A 19,843-nucleotide genomic window follows, 5' to 3' on the forward strand; every position below is an offset into this window, starting at 1 on the left:
AAGATATCTAATGCAAGACATAATGTATATGAATGACGTAAGGAATAATGCCAGTTCCACTGTAATCTAGAATACACAACATTTGCACATAATAACTCTCATTGTATTAGTAAACACTATTTACAGGTCCAGAAAATTCTTTTGAAAGCCAGGAAACTTATTTTATATCCCTATTTTCACTCCAACTCAAAGGATGTCCCTTCAAGCTCAAAAGCAACAATTGCAATTTTTCCATTTCTGAATAAGTAGGAAAAACAACAATTTATTACTGAAATGTCACTTAAAGATGTCCAATATTTTTTTTAGCTTTGTGTCTAATGATATCTACAATGAAGAAGGTTGCTGCTATGTATCTGGATCACAAACACTTACTACTCATTGAAAGTTATGACTGCGCAGAAAGTTTGGATAATAACTGACTGTAGCTTGCAGCTAAATTTACATTTATATCACATTTTCTCACTGTGCATTGTTCAGTAGACAACAAATGAACTTAGCTGCATTTTACATCATATTCACTTCATCCAAAGGAATTCACTGAGAGATGACCACTATAACAAACCAATAATGCTACATATATCAAGGTTGTCTATCTAATGTTCTTAAATATTGCTTTGTTTACTTTGGTGAATGGTTCTATAATGTACTGTTTTTCAAATTCTGTAGATTCTCAGTGATTTTCTTTTTAGTCATCAGTCTTCTGACTGCTTTGATGCAGGCTGCAAAGAATTATTCTTATGCCGGTTTCTTCATCTCAGAGCAGCATTTGCACTGTATGTCATCACTTATTTCAAGTCACTCTGTCTTCTGCTACAGTCTTTTACTTTTTATAGCTCACTCAAGTACAACAGATTCTCTGATGTTATAATACATGTTGTATCATCCTGTCCCTCTTCCTTGTGAGTGCTTTCCACAAGTTCCTTCCTTTGCCGATTCTGCGGAGAACCACCTCACTCTGCATCAGTCCACCAAAATTTCAACACGATTCCATAGCACCACATCTCAAACACTTCAGTTCTCTTCTGTTCTAGTTTCCCCACAGTCCATGATTAATTGCCAAACAATGTTGTACTCAAAAAGTACATTCTCAGAAATTTCTCACTCAGATTAAGGCTGATGTTTGATACTAGTAAACTTCTCTTGGCCAGGAATGCCCTCATTTTTTGCTAAGCTAATCTGTTTTCTGTCATTCTTGCTTTGTCTGATGTGTGTTATTTTGCCCCAGGGTAGCAGAAATCCTTAACTCCATCTACTTCGGGGTCACCGATTTTTATGTTAAGTATATTGCTAATATAACTTCTGTTACTCCTTGTTACTTTCATCTTTCTTCAGTTTACTCCCAATCCATATCCTGTACCCTTTCACTCTGAACTTTAATCCCACTCTTGAACTTTTATTTCTGTCATTGCTTCTTCTATGTATAGTGGGGCAGTAGGGGTTACATCGCTGTCTTGCACGTTTTTTAATATGAACACACTTTGTTCATTGTCTTCATATTCAGTAATTCAAACAAATGTTTAAACTACTTAAATATTATTGTTTGGCTTAATGCTTCTCACCAAATGCCTCCCTCTAGCATTTGATCAGTTTTACTCATAATTTTCTTGAAACAAAATGCATGCATACCATTCATTCATACATATAAGTAATTCTGATTGGCATACTGCTTCATCCTCACAAAAATTGCCCAATTTATAAATCTGATATTCATGCAGTTAATAAATGAAGTTGGTCAAGATACAAATGATCTTGTTTGCATACACAACCTGTGATTAATGTCATTCATAATATCTGAGGATAATCTGTTGTTTGACATGATCTTATAGTTTTAATAAAGAAGTGACTTATACCTCTTGCATAAAGTCATAGTTTCTCAAAAAATATTTAAAATCGTTTTTCTTAAAACAATGTTTAAAGAGAACGTATTTGTAAATTATTCTCTACACATATAAATAATCTTATGGGCAGGGTGAGCAGCAACCTACGGCTGTTTGTTGATGCTGCTGCTGCTGTGGTTAGATTAGATTCAGTTTTCATTCCATAGACCCAAAAATGAGATGATTCTCATGGGTGTGGAACAAAGAAACGAACATTTTACTATAATACTCGCTTCCCTGATCATATGTCAGGAGATTGTTAAGTTATGTGAAATACACTGACAAGCAGTGGATACAATATCCAGTTTCTTGAATAGGTTTCTTCATGGTGTTCTTGAATTTACACCAAGAAAGAGTCTTTTGCACTCTAAGACCTTTTGCTCGGTTTGATGAGTTGCCCCAGAATATGATCCCAAACGACACAATACAGTGGAAGTAAGTAAATTATGCAAGTTTTTTATATTATATCTCCAACATCAGACATCGTTCGCATTGCAAATACAGAGCTGTTTAGATTCTTTAGCAATTCTGTTGTATGCCCTTCCCAAATGAATTTATTACTGAGTCATAATCCTAACTATTTAACACTGTCAACCTCTCCTATCGGCATGTCTTCATGGGTTATACATGTGCTGGAAGGAAATCTCTTACAGGTTCTGAACTGCGTATAATGAGTATTTCGAAAGCTTAATGAAAGTGAATTAGCTTTAAACTATTTATTAATTCATAGAAAATTTGATTAACAGCAATTTCTAAATCTGTACTTCACTTGCTATTTATTGCACTGTTTATATCATCTGCAACAAAACAAAACTCACTTAGCATCTGGCAGTGTAACAGATGAGAATTCATTAATGTACACATGAAAAACCAACGGACCCTAGATTTAACCTTGAGGAACACCGCATGTAATTAATTCCCAACTGGGTAACAACTGATTGCATAGTTCAGAGACTTGTTGCAATGACAACCTTTGTTACTGGTTAGTTAGGTAAAATTAACTATTTTGCAGCGCTGCCAGTGACATCATAATATTCTAATTTACTTAATAGAATGCTGTGATTCTCCACAGACAAGTCACACAAAATGCCAGTAGCCTCTAATTTGTTATTTAATGAATGAAGTACATACTCACTGTACATGTCAACAGCATTATCTATATCTGAGCCCTTAATGAATCCAAACTGTGACTTGGACAACATATCATTTGCAGTCAGATGCTTATGATGATGATTGTACCTTCTCAAATATTTTTGAAAAATCTGCCAAAAGTGAAACTTGTTGATAGTTTGGTAGTATCTCTTTTATCCACCTTCTTGTAAAGAGGCTTAACTTCAACATATTTTAGCCAGTCTGGAACTGTTCCACTATTAAGAGACCGATTATGCAAAAAAACTTAAAGAACTCAACTCAGAGTGACACTCTTTGACTAACTCCACTGGTATGTTGTTATAACCTCTAGAATATTTTGATTTTAAGGATTTTATGACGGATGCTAATTCTTTGGGAGAAATGAGTGTCATTTATATTTTAATAAAGTTATTTGTAGCAACTGGTCTTAGGTTTCCTTTGCACTGTTTACTGAACTTGACAACCCCAAGCTGTCAGTAACAGAAACAAAGTACTCGTTTAAGAGATTTGCAACACTACAGTTTTTATTTTGTTGTCCGATGTAATTGTCTTTTACTTACAATAAAGCCGCTTAGTTTTCTGGGTTACTTGCTTCATTATTTTGCAGTATCTTTGTAATGCATTACAATGCTAACATCGGAGCTATTTCTCGGTAGTAGACACAGTTGTCAAGTGACTGTAGTAGGATACAAGATAACAAACAAAATTTTTAATTAGTGTGATAAATGGCAGCTTGCTCTAAATGCAGAAAAATGTAAGTTAATGCAAGTGAATAGAAAAACCAAATCTGCAATGTTCAGTGGTGTGCACGAGCAGGCAAGGACAGTAGTAGGGAAGGCACATGGTTGACCCTGGTTTATAGGGAGAATTTTAGGGAAGTATTGCTAATATAAAAAAGAGACCATATACAGAACACCAGACTATTGTGTTCTAATCTTGAGTAATGCTCGAGCGTTTCAGATCCGCACTGTGTCAGACTAAAGGAAGACGTCTAAGCACTTCAGAAGCATGTTGCTAGATTTGTTAGAGGTACGTTCAGTCGACATGAGAGTATTACAGAGATGCCTCGTGAATCCCTGGAGGGAAAACTACATCCTTTATGTGAAACACTATTGAGAAAAATAAGAGATGAAGCATTTGAAGCAGAATGAGTCTACTGAGACCGATATACATTTTGCTAAGGATCATTAAGATAAGAAAAGAGGAATTGGGACTCATACAGAGGTATATGGACAGTTGGCATTCCTCATTTTGTTTTAGGGCAGAACAGGAAAGGAAATGGCTAGTAACAGTACAAAGTACCTTCTGCCATGGACAACATGTTGGCTTAAGGAGCATGTACAAAGATTTAGATGTTTTTATTTTATAATGCAAGAATAAACACTAACCCAAATGTTACCCAATGAAAAGCAAAACGCTTACCATCAAACAATGAAAATGAGATAACTTTTTCTTACAAAATTAATAATTTCTTTTACATATACACTATCTGAAAACTAACACCTTAGCAAAGACAACCACCTCAAAATAAGAAAAAAGGTAACATATGAAATAGTGGTCCAAGGAAAACCCTTAGGTATCAATACAACACAGCCAGTTTACTTGACAGATAGTCAATATTTTGTGTTTTTGTTATGTTAGTACAGTGAGAGCTATGACTCTTGACATGATGGCTGCTACTTTGGTACCTGAGTAGCAAGGTTATCAAAAGCTGTTCATACAAATCAGCAAATAAGAAGTATCTCTCTTTTGCTTTTTAAATGTTCTCAATAAAGAAATTCATTAAGTTTTTATTTTGGAAGTGTATGGAACAAATATAGTTTTCAAATGTACACCCCACAATGAACTTTTTCCCCACTGGTACTTTATACATAAACTGATTTTTCTTTTTGGTTCTACCTGGATATGAATTACAAACCTTTGAAATGTTTCTTTTTGTTTTGATGACTTTTGTAACTGTTAGTACAGAAATGTGGTAGAGTGGAACTACTAATGTTTTTCGTTATTCTTTCAGCAACTGTGATGACTGTCTCAGGATTGAAGTGCTACAAATGCACTATACGTCCACCGAGTCAATACAGCAATGAGACTGAGCGTTTGTGTTCTGGATTTGATGGGTCAGAGAAATATCAGGTTGATTGCCCACACTCAACATTCTGCATGAAGAAGATCTTCGAGCTATCATTACAAAAGGGTCGTAAGTATTTCTGCTTCAGCTAAGTTCCGCATCTTTTAAGTCCCGGCTGAAATGAAACTAAAATAAAACTATGAGATGACATACAATTACTCCCTTCATGCAATAACTTTCAGTTTCTAGTGGTTACTCATGTCATGCAATATCAAGGTGGTTCCTAAATAGCACCCAATGGAAAATTTTGAACCTTTGTATACTTCAAAAGTAACAAGCAAGCATACACTCTAATGGTTTATACAAACTACTTCAAACACTAAATAGTAAACTGTCTTCCATTGTGAGAGCAGTACTACAGCTCTTAGTACAAAAGTTCTAATTTTATTCAATAACCAATTTGAACATAAAAGCAAAAATCAAGAGAGAAAGAATGTTAAAGACTGGAAGAAGAAAACATGACATATTCAGAGAATTGTTTTATATAACAAAAAGTATGACAATTAAATGTATTAATTATGGTTAAGTTAAATAGCTGACTGGATTAATTCTGTCTTGGGAAAGAACATTTAATGATCACAAACTGTGTGGAATGCCACGGAAATATAGTTATAATGCTGTGGTGTGCGTACTGTAAGACCTTCGGTACACACACGATCAGACTATTTGACTTGTCGCTCTAATGAAGTAGGCGAGTGTCAGCAATATGTCTCGTGGTATTATCATGGCGTGTTTATCTTCTGTCGTTAGGTCAGACGATAGAAATGCCACTTGCACGCTTAGAGTAGCATATTGACAGTGACCAACTTTAAACAGAACTTGTTTAATTTTCACACACATTTATTAAAATAATAAAAGCATAGACATAACATAACTTGATTCTGGATGCTGTTTACAATTGACAATCTGAAGTTCCTTTGGTCTTGGTACGTTAAACTTATTCTCACATATCTCTGATACTCGACAAAGTGTCTATACATTTCTCTTCATGGCTATGTGCAGGAATATGGTAATCTTATTAGGCGCAGACTGAAACTTGACTATAGACTGGTACAGAATAATGAAGACTGGTACAGAATAATGCAGACTGACTAATCGGAGGTCTGTACACTCGTTATAATACCTCGTGCATTCAGGTATCACTCGCGAGTGTGATCCGCGAGGAGAAAAGGATCTACGTTAGCAGCAATCTCACTGGTGGCATTACATATTAATAAGCGGATTAGCGGAAGCAGAATTTGGTCCGTCTCTAAGGCAGCGCCATCTCGTAGTGCAGAGATGAATGAGCACTGCGCCTGCGCTGTTGTGCTTAGCGGGGCGCGCTCTAGTGGGAAAGTTGTGTATGCGCTGACTAAGCGGAACTATGTACACAACGAATGCCAAGACAGAGCTGGCTAGAAAAACAGTACTAAATCTCCACAATCCTACACATACACTAAAAACTATTGTTCAATCATAGCATCAAATGTACATTACAAAGATTTTGCAAGTATGGAAGAGTTGACTATACAAGAATACTACACGCCATTATAGAACAAAGAGAAAAATTGATGGAAATGCACAAAACAACAGGTTCACAGAAGGTTTTAGGTGTTGGGCAAAGCTAACAATATGAATATAAATGTAAATCGTAATCAGTTGAGCAGAAAGTGAGTGAGTGTGTGTGTGTGTGTGTGTGTGTGTGTGTGTGTGTGTGAGAGAGAGAGAGAGAGAGAGAGAGAGAGAGAGAGAGAGAGAGAGAGAGAGAGAGAGAGAGAGAATAGAATAGATGTACCTTTTTGACATTCTTCAGCTACGATTTATTTTGTCACTGCAATAAAGACAAATAGCTCATGGTTCTCAACACTTCCTAATTCTGCACTGCTTCACTGTTTTATAACTATCACTCCTCTTAATGCTTCCACTTCTTGGTTCAATTTAATACCTCACAACCATCGCTGTGCCAAAATTTACACTTGTCATTTTTCCAGGTACTGTACATGTGGAACTGAAGGACTGTGCTTCTCAACGCTACATATACCAAACTCTGTTGGAAGATCAGTGGGTGACACAAGACGTTGTGATTGATGCAGCCTATGAAGAAGGCTGCCATGATGCCGAAAGTGAGGGCCTTCGAACTGCAGCAACCACCTACTGCTATTGTAGAGGGAACCTTTGCAATTCCGCAAAGCCTACACACGAACCATCACATCACCACACAGATGCTATGGCAGTCATATTTGTTTTCAATGCAATGAAATATATCCGCAGCCTCCGGTAGCAAAGTTTACATATATCAATGAACTAAATGTTTTCAGCACTTGGCCTGGTGATGGTTCAGCGTGTGAGGATCACTGGATCTACTGTTGTCGGAAGTTCAGTGCTTTTCTAAATAGAAGTAATGGAATGGCATGGCTAAACCACGTGTTTCACTGAAAGTATTTCCTTTTCTTCATGTCCGTAAGATTTTAAAACTTGACAATTAGTAAGAAAAAAAAAAGACACATGAAGTGCCTTTATGATTTAACTGTTATATTTAAGTTCCACAGGATTTTAAAAATAAACAGCTTTCATCAACCGATCATTTACATGCAATAAAAACAAAACATAGCAGAAGTGACTGCCATATGCAAGTATCATTGACATCACCATCAATATTCAAAATTACAACATTCCTAAAAGCTTTTCGCCTTGTTGCTAGCTGATATTTTATGCAGTTTATAGATAACAGTTATCATAAACCATGCCATCTGAGACCAACAAACAACCCACACACATGCCCAAAAAATAATTCATTGAAAGACTACAGTATTTAACAAATTTATATGTATTCAGAAAATACAGCTGTTTAGCACACGTTCCTCTATCATGCACCTCGCAATTTGTACCGCAAAAACCACTGAAGTGTTATTACATGGTACACCAAATAAAAGTAGCTATAATGGATATTTTTGTGAAAAACTAGTCACATTAACTATGAAAATCAGGAGTTGCATATCTGTCTCTCTGAATAATGGACTAGATACTGGTAAAAGAACACTGATGGAGCTACATCTTTTACTGATGTAAGAAATGATTTTTTAAAAAAATTGTACAAATATTTATTTTAATAAAGTATGCTTTAATGTTAACTTTTCTTCTGGTTTTATTTAGGATCTCACAAATCAGAAATTACAATTAAACAATATTGTGTGTCTGATAGTAACCTGAGTACATCATCTACAAAAGACTTGAGGGAGAAATATAGGGATTCAGGCTAACAGGGTAAGATTATTACACAGAACTGTGAACTAAAGAACAGCATTAAGCAAACCAGGGGGGGAAATCCCATCCCATTATAGATAAAGGTGTTATCTGCACTCATTTTACTGATATGTACACTCAAATTCATTCTTATAAACAAAACGTTCTCTACATGACAGATTTATACCTTTTTCCTTTGAGAAGGTTTTTTTCATCAGTCATTACTTATATGTAAATGATTAAAGGAAAATCTCATATAAAGATGTGAAACAAATACTAACAAAGAGAGAGAGGGGCTGGCCAGTACTTACCTCAGCTCAGTACAACCGATAGATACACTCATCTTTTCATCCTACATAGTTGTGTTTCTCTTTATACTACACCTCTTTACTTCTGTATGCATCCTCTTTGGTTTGAAGCTGGCACAGTACTTACAGTAGAATATCTTTGGCTTCCATCTGACAACCATGCCTCCATCCTTGCTACCCTCCCTGTTTTCCTTTCCCTGTTGCTTCATAACCTGGGTTGTGAGTAACTAAATCCACTTTCCCTTCTTTCCTTTCTTTCCCCTCTCTCCTCCCTGATGAAGGAACATTTATTCTGAAAGCTAGGAACGTAAATTTTCGGTTGTTTTTTGTGTATCTATCAGCTGTACTGAGCTGAGGTAAGTACTGTCCAGCCCCTCTATGTCTTTGTTAGTATTTATTACTTATATGTAGTACATTCAGATGCATTACAGAGGTGTGCAAAGAACAGCCAGAGTAATTCACTCTCTCATATTAAATTAAAGAGCTGTCATGTAATTATGAAGAGATAATTACCTATATAACTTATTAATAAATTCAATTTTTTGGTATTTGTTCTTGACTGCCAGAACAGTTTCACAAGTTTGTTGTGCAATGGCACACTTCATCAAGTCACAAAGCATTCACTTTAGCTATTACTTACATAATTTTGGTACTGATTGAGCATTATAAACAAACCATACCACAGCAAACATCCTTCAACTTTCTAATGGACATATATTTCTAGAAAATAAGGTTCAACATTCAATCAACAATAAGGCATTTAGAGCTGGAGTAAAGTCTTGGATTGGATAACAGTGTGAAAGGGAAGATGGCTGTGCTGTTCTAAAAAAAAGCGAACCACCCTCGATTAATATAGCAAAACCACAGAAAACATAATTCTGGATTTAATAAATTTGTGTGTGCAACTGCATGGTGCACATCTTTCAGTTGGACGCCACTCGATCGACTTTCACGTTATGGTCTTGGGATGGTTGGCATATCCAATTGCTTCTTATTCATAGTAGTAGTATGCAACAAAAATGTAATTGTCTGGCAAAATAGCAGTCGTTGGTACAAGACAAATCTTAACCAAGAACTTTTTCATTTAAAGTTTTCTTGCTTCAAACATAAGGAGTCTGTTTAACTGTACATTTGACAGATATTGTGGTAATGAAAGTCTTGTATGGAATACTGGTGGTTGTTGATAGGGCAGACACCTTTAATAAACAATGATAAATGGCCAGTGACAAACAGTTTTTGTTTTACAGCTAACAACTAATACTTTCAACCCGATGTTCATTCAAAGTGAGAAATTCAAACACATACACACACATCCAATTCTGATGCATCAATATGATTGCCAAGTGAGAGAAAATTTGAGAGTTCCAATAAGAGATGTGTGTGTGTGTGTGTGTGGGGGGGGGGGGGGGGGGGGCGGTTGGAGGGGGGGCGGTGGAGTGGGGGGGGGGGGGGGGAGTTGAGATGAGGGATGGAGCGAGGGTAGAGGAACGATGTAAGGGATATAAGGATGAGAAATTACATTAGCATCCCTGAAAGTAAGATGGGTGTAAGGATTAGAGAAACCAGACTGAAGAAAATAAAATATATAAAGATGTAAAAAAAATTAAAAGATAAATATGAAACAAAGAGGGCAATTATGTGAGGTAGCTCTGAAAGTGACAAAAATCTTCCATACCCCCCCCCCCCCCCCAAAAAAAAAGATAAATATCCAATATCCACTCATTCTGTATAATATCATAGTGCACTCCTGTCTCCAACGTGTAGCCAGAGAGTAACTGAATAGTATGACATCTCATATTCCCACTAATGATTTAATATATTATTTTAGTGACATCTCTCCAACTTCATCGATGAAATAGGCTGTGAAAGGAACCCCATCATCTACAAATTCCACTGTCATTCACATACAGTATTTTGATTGAGCATGGTCAACCACTTCCTCCCTCAAACAAGTGCCGAATGGTTAAGTCTCCCTCAACCTGCGGTTCTGGGTGACTTTCCCAAAATCCACCCCTTTTCCTAGACCTCACCAGTCCTTTTCCTTCGCCCTTCATCCTTCTCCCTTCCACTTCAGCCCTTCTGTGTGTGTGTGTGTGTGTGTGTGTGTGTGTGTGTGTGTGTGTGTGTGTTCTGCAGCTTGGTGAGTAGATTTTTTATCGATCCAATTAAATAACTATACCAATTCTGAAACCTTCGAAGGATTCAGTATCTGCCGACTCCTACAGACTCATAGCACACTCTTCAGGCATTGTGAAAAACCTTGGAACAATTAATTAAAAATAGTCTTGAATGGTGGCTTGAAACTAATAATATACTACCAGATTGTTTTTGGAAAAATCGCTCTACATTAGATAATCTGACTACTCGCTATGGACATACAAACTGCATTTGAGAAAAGACAGAATGCTGCATCGTTGTCTGTTGACACGGAAGGGCAAAGAATGATTGGGAAAGGCTTGCCATAAAATTTTGTTTACGTATGAGACCTCTTTTTACATGTAAAAAATTAAACTGCAGGGCAAAGGTATGCCACTGCTGGCCTTAAAAAGGGATTGATATTATTCCCTATTCTGTTTAATGTTTACAAAGCAGACATGGCAACCATGAAGCCGAAAGCTCTTCGAGTATTACAAATGCTGATATATATATATATTATACTTCTGATACCAACTTTAAATGAGTACAGAAACATTTCAGTTACATGCCTGTTGGCATGTAAAGGCTTACAGCTCTCAGTCATCGAGGACTAACCCACGTAAGATTAAGCAACCAATTTTTCCTGGTGAAGAGTCAAACTAAATTCCTAGGGATGATAATGAATTCACACCTACCATAGTGGGGCACACTGCATAAGTCATAGACAAGATCTCGCATTGTCTCAATGTGATGTACACAGTTACAAGAGTATCGGGGGACAGGAGGGTGGGTGGCGGCAGATCATCTATTCTGCAATCCAAAAGTCACAATAATTAAATAAAATAGGAGATAACATTCCAATGTGGTCCACAAAACAAAATTGGGTTCCACATGATCTGTTTGAGACTTACTCCTTCAATTTTTCAGTTTACGGATACTTTTGAGGAATGAGAGTGCAGTTTTGGTGACAAAATTTCCTTGCATGGCTTCTTTCAATTGTGAATATCAGATTATCTTGATCAAGTGCAATGGAAGCTGCAGCACCTCAGTATACTAACAAGGGCTGGTAAATGACTGTTTCTCTGCAGCTGTTTGAACACATTTTGTTTAAACTGAGTAAACAATCTTCAAAATCTATGAATAAAAAAGGTAACTCATTGTACCATTCTACAAATTTGTTCACAACTTTGCAGTGATAAAGTATCTGTAGGGAGGAAGGAGGTCTGTGACAGTTGGCAATATTATTGTGAGCTACTCAAAGGAAGGATGATTGGGTTTAATGTCCTGTGAACATCAAGGTCATTAGATATGAAACACAAGCTCAGACTGTGTCAAGGATGGTGAAGGAAATCGGCCATGCCTTTTCAAAGGAAACATCCTGACATTCACCTGGAGTGATTTAGGGAAATCAAGGAAAACCTAAATCTGGATGGCTGGATGTGGGTTTGAACCATCGTTGTCCTGAATGTGAGTCCAGTGTGCTAACCATAACGCCACCTCGCTCAGCAGATACTGAGAAGAGCTATGTCGCTCAGCTGTGGCAACACTGAATCAGTGCGATAGAGATGCATATTGTAGTTGTTTTGATCTCACTTATAATAGTCTGAACCATTCTTTCAGCATACTAACAATAGATTTTGATTTATTGGCCCTTTGTCTAATGTTACTGGCTAGCACTACATGACAATGGGCTAATGAACAGAAGCCCAGATGTAAGGATAAATAACTAGTAAAATAGCTGCAAAAACGTTTTATTTATTTATTTATTTCACCTGTAATCATGTTTCACCAACACCCACAGCGACGACAACTTCTTTTTATATGTTGTCAGTGATAATTTTAAGTGAATATTTTATACATATTGGAAAAAAAGGACTGATAGGTCCACACTCTTCATAAGTCCTGCATACTCAGCAGCAGCAGAATTTATGTGAAGTTTGCACGATAGGAGAAGAGGTACTGGTGCAAGTGAAGCTGTGAGGATGGGTCACGAGTCACTTCTCAACAGCTCACTTGGAGAGCAATTGCTTGTAAAAGGCATGGTTCCAGATTGAGTACTGGTCGAGCACAGTTAATCTGCACAGGGAGTTTCAAACTAATGTACACAGCTCTGCTGCAGACTGAAATTTAATCTGAAGTTTGAAAACATTTGAAAAATACTAAATCTGAGTAATGGTTGCCACTATCATTACTATTAAGAGAGTGTTATTAATCCATAAGATGATTAGGTGTAAGCTACTAGGCTGCAATCTCATTTATTTTTGCAGCTATGCAAAGTTCATAACCAGAGAGGAAACAGATACACTTCATATGAAGTCTCGTGCTATGCATGAAAAACCATACATAAAAATGTATTTGAAAAACAAATATCTCGCTAATTTAATAAATGACTGGCAAAGCTGAATGTTAGTTCACCATATCTCTCTCTCTCTCCCCCCCCCCCCCCCTCCCTCCCTCACTCTCCTCCCCTCTCTCACTCCCTCTTCTCTCCCCAAGAATACATAAAAAGTCTTGACCAAACCTTGGTTTTGACATAACCACTTTAAATTCTTCAGTTTTGCAGAGAGAGCTTGTTTGTGAATGAACTATCCCCTGATCTAGTTTCCTGGTGAAGCACCACAGTTCTTGTATTTGATGGAAGTTATAAAACGTTTGAAAATTTTAACTGGGTTAGTTGAGCCTGAATTATAGAAGGGACACAGCTTACTTGTGTTATGAAAGATTAATGAGTCATGACACTCAGCATCCATAATATTTGAAGATACCCCATGTCTATGGAACATATCTCGACAGAATATCATTTTATTAGCAACAATCAAAAACATGCATAAGAAATATTTGTAAAATTACACTTACTTCTGCATTGTTTTCAACAAGATACAGAAAAACCACATCTTCTCTATGAAGTCTAACTGCAGCATGTAATGGGAAGCCTGTTTTTGACTTGAACATACTGTACAGAAGTGGTGCACTCATATGAGCAAAGTCTTCACTTGAGAAGTCATCCTGCAACAAATGAGATACTCAAATTGTATGTTATAATACATGTCCCATTCATACATGTTACTCATTTCTATAATTTATTGCTTTTGAATACTTGCAAAATATTTCAATAGAGAAAAAAATGTAATTGTGGCACAGTTAATGTTGCACACACAATTTTCTAGATATGCGAATGTGAGGGCTATGTGAGTAAAAAATAAGATGATATTTTTCCCTTTTGTTCTAGCACATAAACAGTGGTGAATGATTACTTACATGAGAGACAAGCAATTCTGAAACGAGTGCTATTTGTACACAAGGCTGTCCATAAAAAGAGTACAAAATTATATGAATGTGTGGTATCTGTTCCTTCAGACACGTCTGAAAGAGGACATCACAAGGAATTCACAGCTGTGATACATATTATGTAATTGAAGGTAGGGAGGGAAGATGGAAGGTGCAAAGGAAAGGAAAGGAAAGGAAAGGAAAGGAAAGGAAAGGATTGATGACATCAGCTGCACTGGGACTTCGTGCAGAATCAGTGGCGACCAGTGAAAATGCAAGTCGGACCGGGAGCCTAGTCTGGCATCTCTTCCTTACTAGGCAGTTGCATTAACCACTGCACCATCCAGACACAGTGTTTATTGCAAATGTGCTGGCTATCTTGGCATACTCCCCACACACTTTCAATTCTTTCAGACATGTGAAAAAGAAGACACCACATGTTGATATAATTGGTTCACCTTGATCAGCAATGAATCCATAACCTTCAGTGCAGAGGCACATTTCATTCAACATCCGACAGGAGTCTAAAAATTAGCGAGCATGAAGGACATGGAAGGGGACTGCTGATACATGGCACTGGATGGTAATGTAAGTCAGTTGGGAAGCATACCGAGATAGTCCACACATTTGCGATAAACACTGTTAGGATAGTACAGTGGCTAATGCAACTGCCTACTAAGCAGGAGATCCCGCATTCAAATCTCAGCATGGCATGCATTTTCACCTGTCACCGATGATTCTGCACAAAGTTCTGTTGCAGGTCATATAATCTGTTCCTTCTCCTTTCTTTTCTTTCTCCCTATTGAAACCTCAATTACATAAGAGTACAAAATGTTAACATGGACCTAAGCAAAACAAAATATCTTCACATGGCCCTTTGAAATTTTTCTTTCATCTGCAAATCTTGGCTGTGGCAACCTTCATTTTCTTGGTAAAAACAATTTAACCTGACTCATAATTCAATCTAAGTTCAAGCTATTGCCACTGCTGGGAAACAACCACCCAACAATATTGGTCAGACTGGAGATGTAATGAATTTTTTTCAAACTTATGCAGTATTCATTTTCTTGCTGGCAAGGACATGGATGTGATTGCACACAAAAAGTGGCAATAATGTTAATCCCTGAATAGGAGCCATGAATTAGTTGAGCATGATGAGAAGTCTCACTTTCATCATTAACGCTGACTGGAAGTTGACTTCATAACTATGATCCCCAGGTGCAAACTGGAATCTCAAGCTGCACATTAAAATGATATACTGAATGAGCAAGTCCTTTTGAATGGGTAGCATAGTTCATGAATGTCAAGTTACAACAGTCACTGTATCCTCCTGCACATCAGTTTGAAAATCAGTGCTAGAACACTTCTAATGAAAATAACAAATTACATCCTATAATGTTAAACTCATGTTAATGTATTCCCTCCTCATTGGCAGCAAAATCATTATTTTAAGGTAAAAAAGAATTGTACTGTAGAAGTTATGTCTGTAATGTTACATGATGAGTTTTGGAACACCTTACAAGATTGACATCCACTTTCAGACATTAAATATAACTCAGGAGGAGATTAATTTGAAAGAAAGCTTGCCACAACTGTTCTGTACATTAAAAATTGAGTCTCATTCTTAACCGACTTGTTCTAATATAAGTAATACATGTAAGCTTATAATGTGACAGTGGAATAGGGAATGAGGCACCATTCTTTTTACTTACATGCAAAAATCTCTTAAGAGCATGATCTGCTAAATGAATTTTAAATTTTAGGACTTTGTTTTTGCAGTTATTATCATACTAACTTACCCAATGAGCTGATATGAGTCCTGAGCAGTGTTCTTTCAGTGTATTTGCACCTATTTCATCAGCAGTTGTGTAAAATCTTACACAGTTACGGACATTCACAGATGCCATTAGAGCTTTTTCACACCTGGATACATAAAAATAATAAGGGCTGGTCAGCTGTCAAAGCAAGCAGCACTAAAGCATCGCATCTACAAATTTCTGCTAAATACACTCAATACGTGAAATTGGCTCAGAGAAAGCAGCAACATGAACAACAGAAAACATAAATCAAAGATATGGAGTAACACATTCGTTAGCTGGGATGTTAGGAGAAAGGTAGGGAGAGCGAGAAAACAGCTTTGCAATTTAATGTCACATATACATTGAATGTAGTAGAGTTAATAAGCGCTAAATAATTTGGGCAAGTATGGAGCAATGAATTTCTATTCTTCTTGTTCACAGTGTTGATTTAGAGTGAGTTTATAGATCTATGAAACAGACAGTGCTTAACAGCTGGGGAAGAATTTGAACTCTATTCCTCTGATGCTCCACTGTCTGTATAACAGTAACATATTGCTGTGTTGAAGCTAAAAATTATGCAAAAGAAGCAAAGAAGCCAACAAGGGATGGACACTTTGGTGACAAGAAAAAGCTTTTGAACTTCTATCTTCTTCACCAAAAATTTGATGACTCGAAGTCTGTCCTTAGTTTTTGGCAAATAAATTTGCCACAGTATAATGTCAGTCTTGTCTGCAGACTAATTCAAAATTTTAAAAAGTAAATTTTCTTTTTGTGTTATGACTTCATTTTCAGACTCTTCACCCATTTTGTCTGTTACTATGTCTGAAGTTTGTTGTTAGCCCCCCTCTGATCACAAATAACAATATTAGTGTCCTATTTGTTTCTAAACTGTGTGTAAGACAGAGCTGCAATAGCTGCAGCATGTTCTAACACCTTCTCAGTACAAATTAGCCAGGGTGATGCAAAATTTAAGGGGGCTGCTCTCCAATTTTCATAACTTGTTATATACAACCATTAAGCATACGCCAACAGATTCATAATACATTTTTTTGCTCGCAATTTATCCACAGCTGCAGCAAGAGGGACAGAGATGCCAGGTTCTTATGTAGTCAGTACATAGAATGGAATTTTTGTAATCCAGAGCTCTACATAACTGCACAGAGTTCTTTCAGATCAAACAAATTTGATAATTTCTTCTTGTATGGAACCATTTCAACCACTGTAGGCTGTCAGTTTTGTTCATTTTATGCACCATGCATATAAATTATATTACTGGTCAGTACTGGCCTTAGATCATCAAATGCATGATATTTGTGATGTTAGTGTCACACTTCCACACATACACATGTTGAATGTAACAGACTTGGTCTTGTACACACCTATCAGTTTACACGAACAACTTTAACAACATGTCATGTAGGTAAGAACAATAAGAACAGGTAGCTTACAAACCCTTGCACATTCTTTTAACAGCATACTGTTTACTTTTCTGCTGGCATGCATACACATAACTGTTACAAATTGTGCAGAAACATGCATCCACTAAAGGTGCCTGTCCTTCACGTTTCATGATCTGTTTTACACAGCCATCAAGCATTTAACGGCAATTTCACAATACACTTTTTTGCTTCCAATATGTCAAACATCACTTATAGCACATACATTTAATGTGTACACAGCATTTCAAAGGTGTGATAGTAACTGAATATAATATCTTGTGATTCCTGTGTACCTCTAACATATCTACACTTACATCATCTTTAATCTTTCAATGAGTTTTTCTGGATCTAAACCAAACACTCTGAATTTTGTCTACCCCTGTGACTATGCGATTGTAGGTATGAGCTCCAGATCTCAAACATGCTATTTTTGGCTTATCTACTGAAGTAACAAACTATACCATGGATCTGGGCTCCAAACATTTCTTTTGCACATAACTGAACATTCATATTTTACTTCTTGCAATAATAATAATTTTATTTTGGAAACTTACTCATTATGAAACACATTTATTTTTCTGGTAAGTGTCTTTAGCTAGTTAAATTTTTACCATAAAGTTAAAATATAACCTGTTCAGCATGTCAATAAAAATTGAACCTTCAAAATTTTAACATGTCAGAGTCAAACGTATCCCATGAAAATTTTTTAGAGGATTAATCATTCATTGTAACTGTAATAACTTATCATCTTTGTTCTTGTTTCATTGAATGGTAAATGCACAATATTGTTCAACTTTTTGTCCCTTATATTTTCAATCTAAGAGGCTCAAAAAGTAAAAACTTAGTACCACCTTAAACAGCCATATGTCAGCAATTAAAAATGTAATATCAATTTTCCTTTTAAACTTTCAGAATGAAGTCAAAAAACTTTACATCCAGTAGGGTCAATGACAATGTTATATCATTTCAGAGTGAACTACCTTCTTCTAAACCTCTTGATGTATATGTTCTGGGAGAGTTATGAGTCAATGTCTGCTGATCCACTGAGTTCTTACTTAGCAAAATAATTTTGTGCTGCTACAAATATGAGGTAGCTACTTAATTTTACAAGCAAATTTACATTATCTTCCTCAGTGCACCTTTTGATTAGTTGAGAGGACACATGGGACCAAACAGCAAGGTCATCAGTCCCATGACTCCAAAGTTACTCACAGTGAAAGAGGATCAATTAAAAGTTGACAGATATAGGCAGGGGAGTCAAATCATAGAATAATAAAGTTAAAGTAATAGGCATAAAAGGTGAGAGCAAATCTAAAAATGGAGAAAAGAGCGATCATTCCATGGGGGTGTGGTCATGGGGTCCCAGACTAAAAAACATGAAGAGAAATCCCAACCACAACCATGTTGCCCCTGCTCCAGGAGTAAAGTAAAATGTTACATCAGGAAATAAAAACTGCTTTCACAGAGGAAGCTGAGAATTGTCTGCTAATATCAAAATTAAGGAATCTGGAAGACCATACATAGCACAAAGGGCCAAAGGAAGCAGATATTCCACTAATATGTTGGATACTGTCAGTGGGGAGTGGAAGTGGGGGGGGGGGGGGCAGTTGGTTAAGCAGAAGGAAATGATAGGTGAGCCTAGTGTGACACACATGTAGACAGCATAAAACAGTACACTCCTTCCAAGAGGAGTGGAAGGAAGGGCACCAAACCACTGTAGACTCCTCGATTCTGCGGCATTTAATACTGCAAGGAGTATTGCACCCAGTGTCATTCCACTTTTGGGCAAAGAGATAGATTTGATGTAGATCCATCTATCTGCAGCTGGAATCATGAAAGGGAATGGGGTGGGGGTTGTAAGTAACCCACATGACTTGGGACCCAGAGAAAGACATCTGAGCAGGTGACAAGGCCACAGGCAGAGAGAAGGCATGGACAGGAGAGACCAAACGGTGACGAGAGTAGCATTGGTCAATAAGCTGCAGGCTTCTCACTGCATCAGTACAAATTAAAACATGTGAAGGGAGGCCTGAGAAACAAAATGGAGGGCTCTGTGAATGGCTAGAAGCTCTGCTATGAACACATTAGATGATCCAGGCAATAAATGGTGTTCTAGGCCAATAGGAGACGCAAAAACACATCCCACCTTATCTACTGTCTTAGAATCATCAATGTAGAAGATGGTGGCACCCTTGAACTCTGCAAGGATGGTGCACACACAGGACGCCAGAAAACAACAGGGGTGAGAGAGACCTTAGGACCCCCGGAATAGGTCTATCCTAATCGGTGGTCTAGGCACCATCTCAGGGGGTGTGGTAGGAAATACATGTGGCACATTCCAGTGAGTGGAGATGGAGATCTCAACAGGGAGAAGTGAGATACAGTCCAACCGGCAATCCTACCCATGGGCAGTTGCCAGGAGGGAGAGATCCCTCGTTTGCAAAGAGGACGGGGTACATGGGATGGTCAGAGACCTGGTGAATGTTGATCGTGTAAGAAACCAGGAGTTGGGTCCATTGTATGTACAGAGAGGGAA

The 19,843-nt window shown here is 37.2% G+C and overlaps 2 protein-coding genes across 4 annotated transcripts in view; one reads left to right on the forward strand and one right to left on the reverse strand.

Moving 5' to 3' along the window:
• The window catches only part of LOC126284510 (uncharacterized), a 136,579-nt gene extending 128,333 nt beyond the window's left edge, over nucleotides 1-8,246 (forward strand). The window contains exons 2-3 of the mRNA XM_049983485.1: nucleotides 5,023-5,205; nucleotides 7,107-8,246. Of these exons, the coding sequence (XP_049839442.1) occupies nucleotides 5,023-5,205; nucleotides 7,107-7,396 (473 nt within the window). The 3' untranslated portion in view covers nucleotides 7,397-8,246. The remainder of the gene's footprint in view (nucleotides 1-5,022; nucleotides 5,206-7,106) is intronic.
• LOC126284505 (rabankyrin-5) overlaps nucleotides 1-19,843 on the reverse strand; it is a 499,589-nt gene that overhangs the window by 397,355 nt on the left and 82,391 nt on the right. For all 3 annotated transcript variants that reach the window (XM_049983482.1, XM_049983481.1, XM_049983480.1), the window contains exons 5-6: nucleotides 15,869-15,992; nucleotides 13,659-13,808 (exon numbers count right to left, since the gene is read on the reverse strand). In XM_049983482.1, the coding sequence (XP_049839439.1) occupies nucleotides 13,659-13,808; nucleotides 15,869-15,992 (274 nt within the window). The remainder of the gene's footprint in view (nucleotides 1-13,658; nucleotides 13,809-15,868; nucleotides 15,993-19,843) is intronic.

The sequence above is a fragment of the Schistocerca gregaria genome, chromosome 8 (genome assembly GCF_023897955.1).
Source record: "Schistocerca gregaria isolate iqSchGreg1 chromosome 8, iqSchGreg1.2, whole genome shotgun sequence".
Lineage (NCBI taxonomy): Eukaryota > Metazoa > Arthropoda > Insecta > Orthoptera > Acrididae > Schistocerca > Schistocerca gregaria.